The sequence below is a fragment of the Microtus oregoni genome, unplaced genomic scaffold (genome assembly GCF_018167655.1).
Source record: "Microtus oregoni isolate MIOR12 unplaced genomic scaffold, Mior012 000009F_ref0000495, whole genome shotgun sequence".
NCBI classification, from domain to species: Eukaryota; Metazoa; Chordata; class Mammalia; order Rodentia; family Cricetidae; genus Microtus; species Microtus oregoni.
Window position 1 is genome coordinate 57097933 of NW_024543068.1, and position 17123 is coordinate 57115055.

Genomic DNA, 17123 nt, shown 5'->3' on the forward strand with positions numbered 1-17123 from the left:
ATAGGGACACCCCTTAGAGGCATCAAAGAAGGCCTCCCTACAGATAACATTTGGCCTAAAACCCAAATAATAAGAATGAGGCAGGTCCTTCTCGTTTGTTTACCAACATAGTGTTTGAATGCTTGTGTATATGTGTGTTTCCATGTGGAAATGAATGAAAGGATGGAGGTTAGAGTTGGGAAGGAATGTTGCCTGCACTTCAGGAAAGACCCTGGCATCCTGAGGATCGGAGTGCCATGGATGAGCACTTAGCTTGGGCAGCACTGGGAAGACACACTGACTGGCAGGTGCTCTCTGACAGGAGTGCCCGCTTCTCCTGCTCCGTCTCCTACTCGCTATGACAGCAAGTAGGGTGGCTGCCTGGATCTCAAATTTCTTGTCTATAAGCCTGGGAAATATCAAAAAAGCAGCAGGCTAATTCTAGGAATTAAACCCATCTCAATGTATCTACCCACTTGAGTTTGTGGTGTGTTTCATGGGGGTTAGGGGTTTGGTGGGAGTTTGTGTATTTCTGACCACTTAGAGTCTGTCCTTTGTGAATTGTCTTTTTTGTTGCTTAACCATTAATTTTGGTTTGCTTTTCTTTAGTCCTTTTCTGGGCACCCTTTGAATAGTAATAGTAAGCCTCTCTTGTGTGTATTAGTAAATATTTTTCCTGGTTTTCATTTGCTTTTCAATGATGCTTACAGTATTTTTCCTACATAGCAATCTTAAAGGTTTAGTTATTCTGATCCTATTTAATTTGGGTGGCTTAGTATCACATACCTAAGAAATGCTTTTGCATATCTGCTTCTCTATTTTTCGAATACGTTTTACATTGTCGTGATTAAATTTTTTCCAAATCACATTTTTAAAGAACATTTTCATAAATACCTTTTATATCTCTTTCAATACATAAATGTTTGTGTATACATATGTCAATATAATTTCATGCCAGTGTAGACACTGTATGATGATGTTCTATACCTTGGTTTCTTTTTCACTTAACAACATGAGAGATATCTTTCCATATATGTAAATTCATATCTATTCCTCCTTTTAATGTTTGCATAATACTATATATTTTATCATAATTTGTAGTTATTTAGTCTGCCTTCCAATTTCAGTGTGACATTGTATCTTTATAAATTTTTCACAGCAAAGAAAATATCTTTCTTGTATAAATGAGGAAATATCTAATTTCTGGGTAATTTATTTGGTGGTAAAGACACTGACGTCAAACTGTTCTTTAGAAAGGTCAGTCAGACCAATATGATTACACCAGTAGTGTATAGAAATGGAGCAATGTTATGTTTTCCAAGGTTTTGTATCTTTTGAATCTTTAATAATTCTATATGGTATATGGACAATATCTCATTCATTTTTGTGATTGTTAGTGAGCTAGAATCTCTCTTCATATATGAGCTCACTGACTCAGGCAAAAAGGACCAGAGTTATAGTTTGCTTTCTGTTGCTGTGAGAAACAGCATAATAAAAAGCAACTTGGGAGAGAAAAGGAATTATTTAATTTTACAACTCCAGGTCACAGTCCATCAGTGAGTGAAGTCAGGGCAGGAACTCAAGGCAGGAATATGGAAGCATGAACTGAGCATCAAAGACCATGGAGGACTTGCACACACTGGCTCACTCCCCATGGCTTGCTCAACCTGCTTTCTTATACACCCCAGGACCACCCGCCCAGGGATGGTACTGCCCATCATAGACGAGATACTCTTATATCAATCATTTATCAAGAAAATGTCCACAGACTTGCCGATAGACCAATCTAATGGAGACATTTTCTCAGTTGAAGTTCCCTCTTACCAGAGGACCCTTGTGTCAAGTTGAAGAAAACAACTAACCAGCATAATCAGGATTAGACAAGCATACTAAACCAGACTGACACTGAGATAGCTCAGGAGCCAGTGCTTAATGTTTGGAAGCTGTGATAACCAGAGAAGGAGGGTAGGTTTTGAGGAGGAAACACGGGGAACTGGCTGGCCTGCAGCACTGTTGTGGGAAATGAGAGTTGTACGCTAAGGCACACCAAGGACAGGGTAACCATTTTCATTGCTGGACTGGAGGTTACATGTATTCAGAGGCCGCTTGTTCGTTCCCGGCAGCTCAGACCCAAAATAATCACACAGAAACAATATTGTATACAATACTCTTTGGCCAATAGCTTAAGTATATTTCTAGCTTGCTCTTATATCCTAAACTAACCCACCTCCATTAATCTGTGCATCACCATGAGGTCATGGCCTACCTGCAACGTCTCAGCAGGCTCCAGTGGAGGTGTCTGTTCCTAGCAGCCGCTACATGGCTTCTCACTGATTCTGCCTTCTTTCTCCCAGCATTTAGTTTAGTTTTTCTACCTAGCTCTATTCTGCTAAGCCACTGGCCAAAACAGATGTATTCATTAACCAATAAAAGTAACACATAGACAGAAGAACTTCCCACACCAGTTACAGGCAACAGTCTTCCAACTGAGAAGAACTTGAGAAGAACTGATGATCAATAGAAAACGGAAGAAGGAAGATGAATGCATCCGCTACTGCATGGTAGAGGAGGGTGAGTTTATGTTTTTACACACAGACACCCAACTGCAGGCTGTGCTACAAAGGAGACTGGCTTACTCCCTGCTGGATACTTGCTGGGCACTCAAACATGCTGCTGCCTTGTGGAGTGGAGTGGAGCAGGAGCTGGGCATTCTGGGAGATCTTTAAGAGCATCCACAGCAGGTGGGGTCAAGACTGGTATTCAGTTCTTGACTGGTAAGTTTCAGGGGCTCGGGGCTTCAGGAAGGTGTATTGTGGGTAGAAAAACTGGCAAAAAATAGCTCTGGGAGTGTCCTCATCCACTAGGAGAACACAGAAATAAACGTGTGAGTCTAAAACCAGACACCTGCTCACACTGTGTGTCAATCCCAAGTTAGAAAACTGAGACCACTCTCCGTTTTCTTTTGTTTACTCCCTACCTCCAGGAAAGCACTAGCCTTTTCCTTGTGTGTTCTCATGGTTTCACAGTCTCTTCTCAGCTTTTGTTAACATAGTGCAAGCACTCAGCACTTTGCTACTTTGGTTACTTCAAGAAATCCTTCTTTAAGATAAGAGAAACCCTGAAAATTAATCCTCTTGAGTGAGAGAGATAAAGAAATGCTCCTTGTTGATCCCAAGCCATGGAAACTAGGCAGAGAGAATATTCGAGGTCTACCCAAGACTTTTCATTCTTTTTATCACCAAATATCATGTTAATGTATCCTGACTTACTCAGCTTTTACTACCTTGAACAACAAGTTCTTTATTTATTTTGTGTGCAGCACATGTGTGTATGTGTATTCATGTGTGTGCGCGCATGCAGGTGTGCATGCATGTATGTGTGGGTGTGGAAGCCAGAGGGGGGCATCAGGATGCTTTCTTCAGTTGTTTGCCACCCTATTTGAGGGGGATGGAACCTCTCGCTGGACCTAGAACTCATTGGTTTTCCTTGGCTGGCCAGGCAGTGAGCTGTCTCTGCCTTGATACACTGAGATTACAGGGCTGTGCTGCTTAGTGAGGTCTATTTACCCAGATACTGGAGATCTAAACTCTCATCCTCATGCTTGATTGACAATCTTTACCAACCAAGCCATTTCCCCAGCTCCTCCACCTTTGTTTACCAACCAAGCCATTTCCCCAGCCCCTCCACCTTTGTTTTTAATTATTTGTTTGTCATTTCACTAATGCCAAGATTGTTAGTTAGGGATTGTTTCGTTGCAGCAGACAGAGTTCCACTCAACATTTCTCATACAAAACAGTGTTAGCTAGTTACAACTGAACAGTGAAAACGTAGAACCGAGTATAAGCATGGCTTTACTTCATGAATCAGCATCATCATGATGTTACTTCTCTCTTTTGATTTGGTCTAAATTTCTCTCCATTTATTCTATCCTAGGGATGTGCTTGAAGCAAGGCAGTGCAACGACTCGTCTCTGTGTCCACTTGAGGATCTAAAAGGAGCAGAAGTGTGCTGTCTTCTTCCTGTGTTTTAAGACCATGAACTAGTATTTGGCCAGGCTTGAGTAACAAGTCCTATCTGTAGTCTTCAGTGAAGAGATGTCCAATAAAGATAAAGTGATAGCCACAAATGTGCCGACGGATAAAAGCCACATATATAAATTTAAATTGTTGTAATAGCCACGGTTTTAAAATATAAAAAAGGATTAGGGGATTTGAGTATGGTTCACAGCTGTTAATCAACATTCAAGTGGCTGAGGCAGAAAGATTATGAGTTCAAGGCCAATCAGTGTAGGCCACACAACAAGAAGTGTGTGTGTGTGTGTGTGTGTGTGTGTGTGTGAGAGAGAGAGAGAGAGAGAGAGAGAGAGAGAGAGAGAGATTTTATCTAACCAACTAAAAAATATTATTTTAACGTGTAATCAACTTTACTGAGAATTTTACATTCTTTACTCACACTGAGACATCAAAAGTGACCATTTTAACAGAGCTTCCACACCACAATAAACTGAAGGTGAGATGAGACATACTTTGAGAAACAGTATCCTAGAGGCATCTTTATTTCCTTGATGCTTCCAATTTCACCTTTGGAGCAGTCAGAGAGAGGCCTGCTGAGATGTTTGAGCTCAATAAAAAGGGCTGGGTTGTGTTGTGCCTGTCACATTGCTGCCCTCTGTTGGTCATAATATAGATCACAACCCACATAAACAAAACTGGACGTTTGGTGTTTCTCTGGCAGCCTTTCTTCACAGGCTCTTAAATGCCTTTCTTTTCAAATTTTGATGCATCACAGAGCATAAGAAATGTTCATGGGGTTACTGTGGATCATCTTACGCATGTCTATCAGGATTTTCCACTGTGTGTTGCATTAGAATCCTGTCCTCCAAATCCACAGTTTACGTCAGTCAGCTACCCATCGCAGGTGTTCCTGCCTTCTGTTTCTGAAAATGTTTCTACTTCTTTTTTTTTCAAGGTCTGATCATTTATTTGTTACCCTTACAAACTTATTTTTGACTGGACTCAGACTTAGAAGTAGAAGCTCTCAGCGAGGACAGCCTTCGCCTCTTCGCAATCTGTTCCTGGCCCTTTTCTTTGGCTTCCTTTATTCTCTTGGCCAAAAGTTTAGCATATTCTGCAGCCTCCTCCTTGTTTTTCTTTGTTCGTTGCTTCTTCAGAGCAATACGCCGGCGTTTGTGTTGCAGAACACGCGGAGTCACAAGACGCTGAATCTTGGGTGCCTTGGTCCTGGGCTTCTTACCTTCTTTGTTTAAAGGCTTTCTGACAACGTACTGGCGGACATCATCTTCTTTAGAAAGATTAAAAAGCTTTCGAATTCTGCTAGCTCTTTTAGGTCCCAACCGACGAGGCACAGTAGTATCTGTCAGTCCAGGAATATCCTTCTCTCCTTTTTTTACAATAACCAAGTTGAGAACACTCAGATTGGCATCCACAATGCATCCTCGGACAGATTTGCGCTTCCTCTCTCCGGTTCTCCTTGGTCTATAACAAGAATGCCCCTTACTCAACAGCAGGCGCACTCTGCCATGGGTCAGGACACCTTGTTTCATGGGAAAACCTTGTTTGTCATTGCCGCCACTGATTCGGACCACGTAATCCTTCCACTCTTCACCCAGGGCATCGGCAGCCACTTCCGTGGCCATGCGCTTCTCATAGAAGGTCTGAAGCTTGCGTTCATCGTCCACTTCGATGAGCTTCTGGCAGCCGGTGGCTGGGAAGGAGATATTCAACTTCATCTTCGCACAGCCGACCGCCTAGGAGGCGCCACGAAAAAGAGTCTACTTCTTCTTAAGAAAGCAAGTGGAGCAGATGCTTTTATATCCCTAAGCTTTACATTGGTCAACCATAAATAATCAGATGATAATGTCACTTTTATGGCTTGTAAAGACACTGCTTGATATATTTGAAGAAAATTATAATTTTATTATAAGACCTTAAAATTTGAACAATGACATTATTTGCTGACATAGAAAAAATTTAAATTTATGATCTTTTTTTAAAGTCTGGTTCAAAATCCTTCTCTTTTGTAGGTGTACCTTGAAATATTTATGGATAAAATGGTATGGTGAGTAAAATTTGCATTAAGTAAAACAGCAGGAGGAATGTAGACAGTGACAAAATGGGAGAACATTGGCCACAGTTTTGTCATTGTTGAAGCTGGATGAGAGACACATGAAGGCTGTTTTGCTATTTTATCCATTTGACCTGTGTTTGAAAGTACCTCCAGAAATTTAAAAAATTTAAAAAACCAAAATTTTATATTCTTCGAGACACTGTATATAGTACTGTATACAATGTGGCAACTACAGGATGACCTCTTGGCTAGTTACTACCACGGGTTAGAACTTCCTCATTTCTTCCTAAAAGACAAGCTCCAGGCTAGGCATGCTGATTCACACCTCTGAGCCCAGGATTTAGAAGGCAGAGGTAGGTAGATTTCTGCAGGTCTGAGGCCAGCCTCTTTCACATAGTGAACTCCAGACCAGCTATGGCTACATATGAGACTGTCTCAAAAAATAAAACCGAGGGCAGTGTTGGAACACACCTTTAATCTCAGCACTTGGGAGGTAGAGGCAGGAAGATCTTTTCAAATTTGAGGCCAGCCTGGTGTACATAGCTAGTTCTAGGACAGTCAAAGCAACACAAAGAAACCCTGTTATGAAAAAGAAAAAGAAAAAAGAAAATCAGCAAAACAAAGCAAAAAAGCTGAACTAAAAGTAATTGCAGCTGGCTCAGAGGCTCCTGTAGAGAACCCAGGTTCAGCTCCCAGCACCCATAGGGTGGCTCACAACCATTCACAACCCTAGTTCCAGGGAGCCCAACAGACATGCACATGGTGCACATACATATAGGCAGGCAAAATATCTACAATATAAAGTAAGATATACATTTTTAAATTAAAAAATAATTAGCTACAAGCACTTCTATAAAATAATGAGAACATATTTAGTCAAACATTCTAAGAAGAGATATCTAAGAAGATATCTTTAAGAGACAGATATCAAAGAGACTGGGTATCTCACCTAGTAAAGTTCTTTTCTAAGCAAGCGTGAGACACTGAATTTGGATCCTAACATCCACACCATCTGAGCATGGTGGTCCTCACCTCCAATCCTAACCCTACATTCAGTTAGGAGCCACACTTTAAGAAGCTCTGTATTATAAAGCCCATTTAATAGTCCCCCAAATAGTTTGTTTGTACGGTAGTTATAGCTCACACATTGTCCCCATTTAATCTGCATTTAACTGATTCACTTTCAAACATACTCCTCTGTTCCTCTTTAAAACTGTCATGCCAAGTCTTTAAAAATTATTATTATTATCATTATTATTATTATTATTGTGTGTATGAGTGTTTTGCCTGCTTGTATGTATGGCACCAGATGCGTGACATGCCCATAGATAATGAAGAGAATGTCAGTTCCTCTGGAACTTGAGTTACAGACAGGTCTTATCTGCCATGCTGGTGCAGGAAATGGAACACCAGCTCTTTGCAGGAATAGCAAATGCTCTTAAACACTGAACCATCTCTCCAGTACCCTAATAGTTTTCCTAACACTTCAATTTTTTTCTACTTTATCTCTAGTTCCATTAATCCTGTGCGTAATAATAAACTCATAATCTTAACATGTATTTATTTATTTGTATGCCCCAAATGTTGTGATCATTTAACTTCATTTTTCTTTCAGTCTTTTGGTGGCTAAGAAGAACTCCTTCAGTGAAAGAGAAATAATGAGAATTTTCAAGGTATTTATCCTCAAGTGCTGTTTCCACTTGGAGAGGTTTAATTCTGTGAGGACAAAGACTGTGAAGAGGCAAAGCTGGCGGAAAATGGTTTGAGAGACACACTTCAGTTCCCCAGTTCGCCTTATCTCAGCTTTGCTGAGGGGTTAAGCAAACTGGTTCATTTTCAATCAGTTGAGCCAATCATCAGTATAATTGTGTTGGTTCAAATCCCATACACACAAAAAAAGGCCATGTTTGGAATCTGAAGTCCTGACTATGAATTCTGTATTAGTCACTTATCAGACTTGGGAGCTTCAAATAGGAGCTTAATCCTACAGAAGCAGAAGTCTCCTACTTCATTAGCAGAAATGATAGGCTGATGATATTGACGTTGTCTCTATGTAGACAAGGGTTAGTGTCTGCATAATTCCCCAGGGGTGCAAAGTCACTCTATAAACACACTCATCTTTAGTGCTGTGCACCGTGCCCCACCCCCTCCCCTTCGCACTCTATGTGTTAGAACCCAGTTCCTGGGTTTCGGGCAAGGGGCTGGAGGTTGAGGAAACACATGCAGAGACAGACCAACACACAGACCTCCAATTGCTGGTACAAAAGCCCCTCTTTAACAGCACCATGGAGGCTTAAATACCCTGCAGTCAATGGCCAACAGGTGAAAATCCCACCCTCTGATCCTCTAGGCTAGGCACAGCTTCTAGTAACTTCAATTAGAAGGCTCTAGCAGGGAAGAGCAGCTGAAGGCCAGGACTCAATTAGTCCCAACATTTAGGACCCCCGAAGGCCTTACACTTCAGAACCACCTTCTCTACCCTTTATAGAAGAAGTCAAGTGACTTAAAATTCATTTGCTAAACACTTAAACTCATTTGCTTGACAAGTGCCCCGTGTGTGTGATAGTCCTAGAATAACTTCTGTTTTTAAGTACTTTCTCTGGACCAGATACATGATTTGTAAGTTTTCTCTAATACTCTTCAATGGAAGCATCATCATTATTAATTGCATCATTATCATATATGAGAAAGGCATTATTTAGAGAGACAGGCAAAATAATCCCAGGCACAAGTGAAAGAATTGTAGAAGGAATATTTCTAGCTGTAGGCCTGACCTACATAGTTCTTGTCTGCCATACTGGAAATTATTACATCCATCTCTCTCTCTCTCTCTCATTTCTATTTCTCTCATGCCTCTGTGCCTCACAGATCACGTTAACCCTGGTGTCTCTTCTCTGTCTAATAAAATCCTCACCACCCTTTAAGGGGTTTTAGCCCATCATGACACTTTCCTTTCTTTTTCTTTCATAAGTCAGTTGGGTAGTGGGGAGGTAGTTGGCGAGATGTCTCTTTGAATAAAGGCTCTTGCTGCCCAGCCTGACTACCTGAGTTCTGTTCCCAGACCCTAATGGTGAGAGTTGACTTTCACCAGGTTATCCTCTGACCTTCATATGAACTACACACACCACCTCCTATAAATAACTTTAACATTTTAAAAGTGTTTAATGTGGAAAGAACTAGCTTGGGTACGGGGGGGGGGGTATCAGCGAGCATAATATACGGGAATCAGAGCCTCCCTGGAACTTACTTAGGTGCTGGTGGCAACAGACAATGTTAACAAATGAATTAGAGGATGACAGTTTTCATGGGAGAGAAGCAGCAAGGCAGGGAGAATGAGAGTACAGGGTGAAGAAGGGTTTGCTGGACCACATTAGAATGGTCCATACAGACCTCCCTGAGAAAAAGGATTTGGGTGGGGCTGTGAGAGAGGTGAAGGCGGCAGGCAGATCAGGGAGGTGGAATAGGGGTCTGGAGGGAGGACTCAGTAGTTACTCTCTGTCTGTTCTTCCAGAGAACGGGGTTTGATTCCCAGCACCCGCACAGTGGCTCACAGTTCCAAGGAATCTGTCACCTTCCTCTGGCCTCTATGGGCCCTGCCTGCACCCAGTGCAGAGACACACATGCAAGTACAACACTCATATACACACAAGACTTTAAATGAAAACCATCAAAAGGGGCAAAGGAGTAGGTCACTTGGGTGACACTAGGTGGAGGAGCCTGAAGGTGTAGTGTGTGTGAATGAAAGAAGTCCTGCCCAGGCTGGCACACTGTCTGATTACTCTTATAACTGCTTGTACATGTAGTCACTTCCTCAACTAGACTGGGATGTCCCCACAATCAGGGGGTCTTGTTGATAACTCTTGCATCCTCTTCTGTGTGAAAAATGATAGTTTGTACCTAGTTTTGGTTTCTGTCTGTCCTTGTATCTAGAATTATTTTTATGGCATTATGATAACCCTGTTCCTACACCAAAACACAGTTTCCATTTTGAAACTTTCTACTTTCCCCTCAGTAACCATAAGCAAAAGGCATAGTGGAGTAATACTACCCCCTTCTGGGAAGTTGGTGCTAGTAGCTTTTGACTAAATTCTTACAGACACTATTAACAAAATAGTTATTTATTGTTTGGTCAATCAATCACCACTTAGATTATTTTGATAGAAATTTTGTTAAAAAGAATCTAAGAAAAAAGTGTCTCTCAGAAAAAAAAGAAAATGGTTAAGATACAAAGCATAAAAAAACCAGCAAATGCACAGAGCAATGGACTGTGTAGCAATTAGTCTTAAAGCCACTGGGCCCGTTCTTCTGGTACTTGTTTGTTTGCTTGCTTTTGCTCAGAATAAGTGATATATTATCCCTGGTAAATCTGTACTGAAGGTATGGTAGATCAATGCCAGAGACGAAATCTTCAAACCCAAGAGTATGAGAGCAGAAGCTTGGGAGATAGATAGCTCAGTGGGTAAAGTGCTTGCTGGACAAGAGTGGTTGAGATTTCCCAGAACCCAGTTAAAAGATGGTCATGACAGTGTGAGTCTGTAACCCCACATTTGATAGGTGGAGACAGGAAGATCATGGAAGAGACTTTATGGTCAACCAGACAATGAAGAGCTCCAGGTTGAGTGAGAAACCCTCTATCAAAACATAAAATAGAGAATGATTGAGGAAGTTACCACATACCAACTTCTGGCCTCCACATGCATGGGCACAGGCCCCACCCCAAACTTCTTGAGTCCAAAGGGATCCAGGTATGTTGCTTGGCAATTAGAAATGTGTCTAGAATGAGGAACCAGGCATAAACTTGTCGAAAGATCTGAGGCAAGATATGTTGGAGTCTGACATTTACTGACCACACAACCTTAGGTATGTTTTTAAAATTCTTTGGTATTTTTTTCTTTTCCTATAAAACAAGATTAATCATACCTGCCTTGCAGTTATGATTTTAGGAGCAGTATTTTCTTTAAAGTTTGTAATATAGTAGCTTTCCAATAAATGGTAGCATGCCCATTATAATTATGGTTTGCAAATGACTCCCGAAAGATCATTCATTTATGAACAAAAGGGATAATTCATTACTGGTCAATCCCATAGCCATAAAATCAATATGAAGATTTGAGAAGTAGTGTTGTCAAACTGGCAGAAGCTGGAGGTCCTTTGAGATTTTTCCATAGGAAGTTTGGGTAAATCATTGTTCTTGCCACATCCACCCTCCTACCCTAGACTCTCTGCTGGTCTCTGCCATCATGAGTTCTAAGTTAGCTTGATTCCTTTGTACCACTCGTTTTTTTCCTTAAATTTTTTTTAGTACATGTAAATGTGTGTGCATGTGCACGTGTGTGTGTGAGAGAGAGGGGGGAGAGGGGACAGAGAGAGTTAGGGTCTTTCACTGAACTTAGACCCCATTAATTGGCCAGACTGAATAATAAATGTACTCTGGAGATCTTCCTGTTTCCTCCCTCAATCTTACTCCCAGGACTGGAGTTACAGACGTATGCTACCACACCCAGCCTTACATGTGTGTTAGGGATCTAAAATCATGTCCCCAGCACCATACTTAGGTGTTTTATATAGGAACCTCTATCACTGCTGGTGGAATTTATTACAGACTCTGCTGTGGGAACTTCTTTAGCCAATAGCCTTTAAGCTACGAGGCCACTTGGGCATGGTCTCTTGTTCTATAAATGCAGACATAAAGCTTGGGCAAACTCGCTCTCTCTTTTGGCTGTTGGATTCAGTTCCTGTTCCCCGCTCATGCAGAGGACTGTTGATCTGAGTCTACCTCTAAATAAAGAACCCTTTATTATACTCAATCCTGAGCTGGGGTGGAACTACCTTATCACATTCATCTACAAGACTCCACTTTGCAGCTCTGCTGCCATCACTGCTGTATTCCAAGCAACTAGAGTAGGCAAAAAGTCATAGTTCTGCCAATCAGATGGATTTGCCAGAACCCAAATTAAGGGTGGCACAAAGAGGAGTTGGAGAGATGGTTCCAATATAAAACACCCAAGTATGGTGCTGGGGCATGATTTTAGACTCCTAGCACACAAGTTTAGTGGCACACATCTGTAACCCTGATGCTGAGAGCAAGGTTGTGGGAGGAGACAGGCAGATCTCCAGAGCACATTGGTCATTTATTCTGGCCAATCAATGGGGTCTAAGTTCAGTGAGAGACCCTATTTCAAAACAACAACAACAAAAGCAAAGAAAGGTGAAAAGCAAGAGGACACCCAAAGCTAGCCTCTGGCCTTCACACACATGCACATACATATACTATATGGAGTAGGGACCGAGTGGGAGTGGAGGGGGAAACAGAACAATCAAGTAATAAATATTTGTTATAGGTAGTTATTGTGACTTGTTCTCACTTAAGAAAAAGTGCCTTTTTCTTGTATAATTGTCAAATAGAAAACGTATTTGATATGGATTTGTGTTGTGAAATTATCAACTAATAAATACATTTTTCTGTATGTGAGGATGACATGGAAGGTCTGCTCTCACTGAAAATTCCAAGCATGGAGATCGTTACCTGTGGTTACCATGCTGTACTCCAGGTCTCTAGAACTCTAGAACTCATCCAAAGATCGAGTTTGTACCTTTTCATCAACATCTCGTCACATTGCCCCATGCTGCCCTTGTAACATTGACAATGACTGTTCTATTCTACTTTCTGCTCCTATGAATTTGACATTTAAGAGTCATATATTAATAAGATCATGCAGTATTTGTCTTTGGGTGCATGGTTTACTTCGTTTAGCATGATGCCCAATTGTTCTATAGTCTGTATGTTGTCATTATAGGATTTCCTTCTTCTCATGCCTGTGGTGAACATGTAAATAAAGATATTTGCTGTGGGACAATGGTCTTGTACCCTGTAAAGATTTGTCACTTGTATTGTTTTAATAAAACACTGATTGACCAGTAGCCAGGCAGGAAGTATAGGTAGAGTGACAATGCAGGAAGTAGAGGAGGGGTGACCAGAACAGGAGAATTCTGGGAAGAGGAAAGGCTTAGTCTTTAGTCATCACCCAGACCCAGAGGAAGCAGGATGAGAATGGCTTGCTGATAAAAGGTACCAAGCCATGTGACTAACACAGACAAGAACTATGGCTAATTTAAGATGTAAGAATTAATTAATAAGAAAGCCTGAGTTACTAGGCTAACAAGTTTATAATTAATAAGACCTCTGTATATTTCTTTGGGACTGATCAACTCCGGGACCAGGTGGTCCAGAAACCTCTGCCAACAAATATTTCATCAGTATATTGATTCTGTGTGTGTGTTTTGAAATAGAATTTCTCTGTGTAACAGCCCAAGCTTTCCTGAAACTTGCTTTGTAGACCAGGCTGGTCTTGAACTCATAGACATCCACCTGTTTTTACCTCCCAAGTGCTGGGATTAAAGGCATGTGCCACTATCATCCAGTCAGTATACTGATCTTATTTCCTTTAGCTCTATACCCAAAAGTTAGATTCTGGATCAAATAATGGTTCTATTTTTATTTTTTCAATAGTATGTGTATCAGCTTACATTTCCATCCACAGAATTTATGAGTTACTTTTTCTCCACAATACTTTCTATTTTTGTCTTTTTTTTAAGGTTGGTAATACAACCTAGAACCTAGAGTCTGTTAGACAAGGACTCTAACACTGAGCTAAATTCCTAGTTTATCTTTTCTTTTTGTAATAAGTGTTCCAACAGGCGTGAGGCTACCATGTTCTATGGTCTTCTATAACTATCTCTTTACAAGTGCTCAGATAAAAGCACTTTAAGTTTTGCTGCTTGGAGGTGTCTTAGAGTCTGCAACGCCAAAAGATGGCTTATGGCAGATTACACACAGAAAGTGAAGGAGCAGCAAGACCCAGAACCCAGACCTCCATCAGTCCAGCATCTTTACAATGCCCTTTCTCATCTGGATCCCATATAGAGAATGAAGATGATGGTGGTGTTTCTGCTTAGAACACTTACTTCATTGTCCTTGCCTGGACCACCTTTTTTGTTTGTTTGTTTGTTTGTTTGTTTGGATATTAGGTACCACTTCTTCAGGGGAACTGGCCATCCCCAACTTGATCAGTGTTGTGGGACTGGTGTGGGAGGTCCTTCTGTACATATGTAGCTTTTATTGTTTAATGAATAAAGAAGCTGATTTCAACCAATGGCTTAACAGAATATAGCCAGACTAGAAGATAGATAGATAGATAGATAGATAGATAGATAGATAGATGTGCCGTGTAGTTGCCAGAGGAGAAAGACACAAGCTGCTTATGGAACCTTGCCGGTAGGCCACAAGCCTCATGATAAAATATAAACTATAGCAATAAAAATGGGCTAAGAGATAAGCATGAGCTAGAAATATTCATAAACTAATAGGCCAAAAAGGGTGGTAATTAATACAGCTTCTGTGTGTTTATTGCTGTTCTGGGCAGTCAGGAACAAACAAGTGGCCTTCATTCATCAGTGAGACTTAGTCCTCTTAGGTCAACATGTTTCTTCACGTCACTTGTCATGGAACCATCTAGTTATGGAACTACTGTCCCACTAGACTCTAAATGCTGCAAGGTCATGGGATGGTTATGACTTAGTTCTCTTTTGGTTCCCTGATCAGTGGAGGAGTGACTAGATAAATAAGCTTGCAAACACTAGGGAACATGGAGTGCTGCCGCCCCTCTTGTGGTTAGGACTCATACTCAGGTAGTTGTTGGGCTGCCCTGGGAAAGCACTTCATCAGTTTGGTTCTCTTTAACGTCTTCTACTTGGCTTCTTATTTTCTTTATGTCTATGCCCTTTATCTGATGTACACTTGACATTCACTGTGCTCCAGTCCTCCTTCCCTGAGTCCAGAATAGTCCCTTTACTCGGTGGGGCCTTATTTCTTTGGCCAGATACCCAGAAGAAAATCCACTGGTGAGCTGTTACACAAAAACAGAAAAAGTGGGATTAAGACCCGCATTACACAAGAACAAAATAAATGGGATTAAGATTCCCATTACACAGGAACAGACTATATGGGATTATGACCCCCATTACACAAGAACAGACTATATGGGATTATGACCCCCATTACACAAGAACAGACTATATGGGATAAAGACCCCCATTACACAACATGGAGCACATGGGATGAAGACCCCCATTACACAACATGGAGCACATGGGATAAAGACCCCCATTACACAACATGGAGCACATGGGATGAAGACCCCCATTACACAAGAACAGACTATATGGGATAAAGACCCCCATTACACAACATGGAGCACATGGGATGAAGACCCCCATTACACAACATGGAGCACATGGGATGAAGACCCCCATTACACAACATGGAGCACATGGGATAAAGACCCCCATTACACAACATGGAGCACATGGGATGAAGACCCCCATTACACAAGAACAGACTATATGGGATACAGACCCCCATTACACAACATGGAGCACATGGGATGAAGACCCCCATTACACAACATGGAGCACATGGGATGAAGACCCCCATTACACAACATGGAGCACATGGGATGAAGACCCCCATTACACAACATGGAGCACATGGGATGAAGACCCCCATTACACAACATGGAGCACATGGGATGAAGACCCTGCAGCGCAGAGCTTCTAGACGTCTGCTCATCTGCCGTTTCTCCCTAAGGCGAAACCTGGAGCCAGCCTGGATTTAGTAGAGAACATCTGGAGAAGGAACAATCAGCAGATGTTCATTCTGTCAGCGACTCTTCCCCAAGGCGGAACTTGGAGCTAGTGTAAACTTAATAGGGAACATTTGGAAAAGGGACAATATCAATGAATCTCTTAATGGGATGCTTTCAAGATAGGGATTAAGGAAGCGATTAGATGGAGTAGAATTATTTTAGGCCAAGACTCATTTAGGGGATCCTTCAAACTCTATTGTGTGGGCATCCCCTGTTACACTACAATGGAGGAAATGATCTGTAAATGCCTGAGGGAGCTTGAGTAATAGCTCTTAAAGGCCTTGTAGCTGGCTTGGGTGTTTCTGTTCTTCATGGATAAGAATCATGGGGGGATGGGCAAGAAGCTTTTCCTGTGCTGGGATTTGGTAGACCCTTGAGTGCCCAAGGCCTAGAGGCTTGCCAGCCAAAACCAGAGGCTTGTAGTTTTTAAGAGCTAGGTACCAGTATTGTTCGTGTCTTTAAAACACAGAGACTTATGGCACTCAGAACTCAGGTTGAAGGCTTGTGGTTTTGTGCTACAGCCACCCACTTGTGAGCCATTGAAGTCATGTGTGGTCGAGGCAGACAGCAGTACACTACAGTAGGTAGCTTTTTCTACTGTCATGGCTTTCATTCAGCCCCGGGTGCTGGGACCTTCAGCCCTACAACAGCAAGGGTAACAGGAGCTTGATTTGGGGTCTTGTCATTCTCAGTTATTAATAAAATGTGTCTGAGACTGGGTCTCCAATGCCTGGCAGCTCTCTGGAACTCTTCAGCTGCTTGTCATTACTGCCAGTGTCACAGCTGCCTGTCTCTGTGCTCTTTCGACTATCATTTTCTCTTTCATGTTACTCTGTGACTCTGCTTTACTAAGGCTGAAGATCAAAAGTAGGCAAGAAAAGAGCACTCCAGAGAAGTCCTTTATTAGCCCTGAAATTTCAACACCAAAAAGATCATCTAGTTATACAGCCAGGGGCCAGAGGGGTGTGTGCCAAGGGTGTCTGTACCAATCATAGATATCCATGCAAATGAAGAACCATGTTTGTTCTAGAGGAGGTCTAGAACAAGTGAAGTCTCTGCTCTGGCCAGGGTGGAAATGGCAGGTGATGGCAAAAAAAAAAAAAATTAACCACTTGCTATTTGAAACAACTGTGTGTGGCAGTGCCTTCAGAAGCTGGGGCTGTGTTTTGGGAACAAGCAACAGTGACTTCTCTATGACTGGTTTCCTAAAGGCATCTCTGGAGGAGTGTTCAAAGCAACTAATATTAACACAACGGTAATCTGATAGGCAAGATTAAAATCGTCCTAATCCCCCAATATCTTATATTTTTTAAAATTGGTTTTATTGAACTATACATTTTTCTCTGCTCCCTT

General features: G+C 41.6%; 1 protein-coding gene across 1 annotated transcript; it reads right to left on the minus strand.

Annotated features, from left to right (window-relative positions):
• Positions 1–4945: 4945 nt before the first annotated feature.
• On the minus strand, positions 4946–5728 carry LOC121452391 (40S ribosomal protein S6-like). The gene has a single exon (XM_041658510.1). The coding sequence runs from the start codon at positions 5726–5728 to the stop codon at positions 4979–4981; it is 750 nt and encodes a 249-aa protein (XP_041514444.1). The 3' UTR covers positions 4946–4978.
• Between the last annotated feature and the right edge of the window lie 11395 nt (positions 5729–17123).

Bases quoted from the DNA above. Each gene is read 5' to 3' on its own strand.
- LOC121452391 (XM_041658510.1), bottom strand. From the start codon at position 5,728: ATGAAGTTGAATATCTCCTTCCCAGCCACCGGCTGCCAGAAGCTCATC.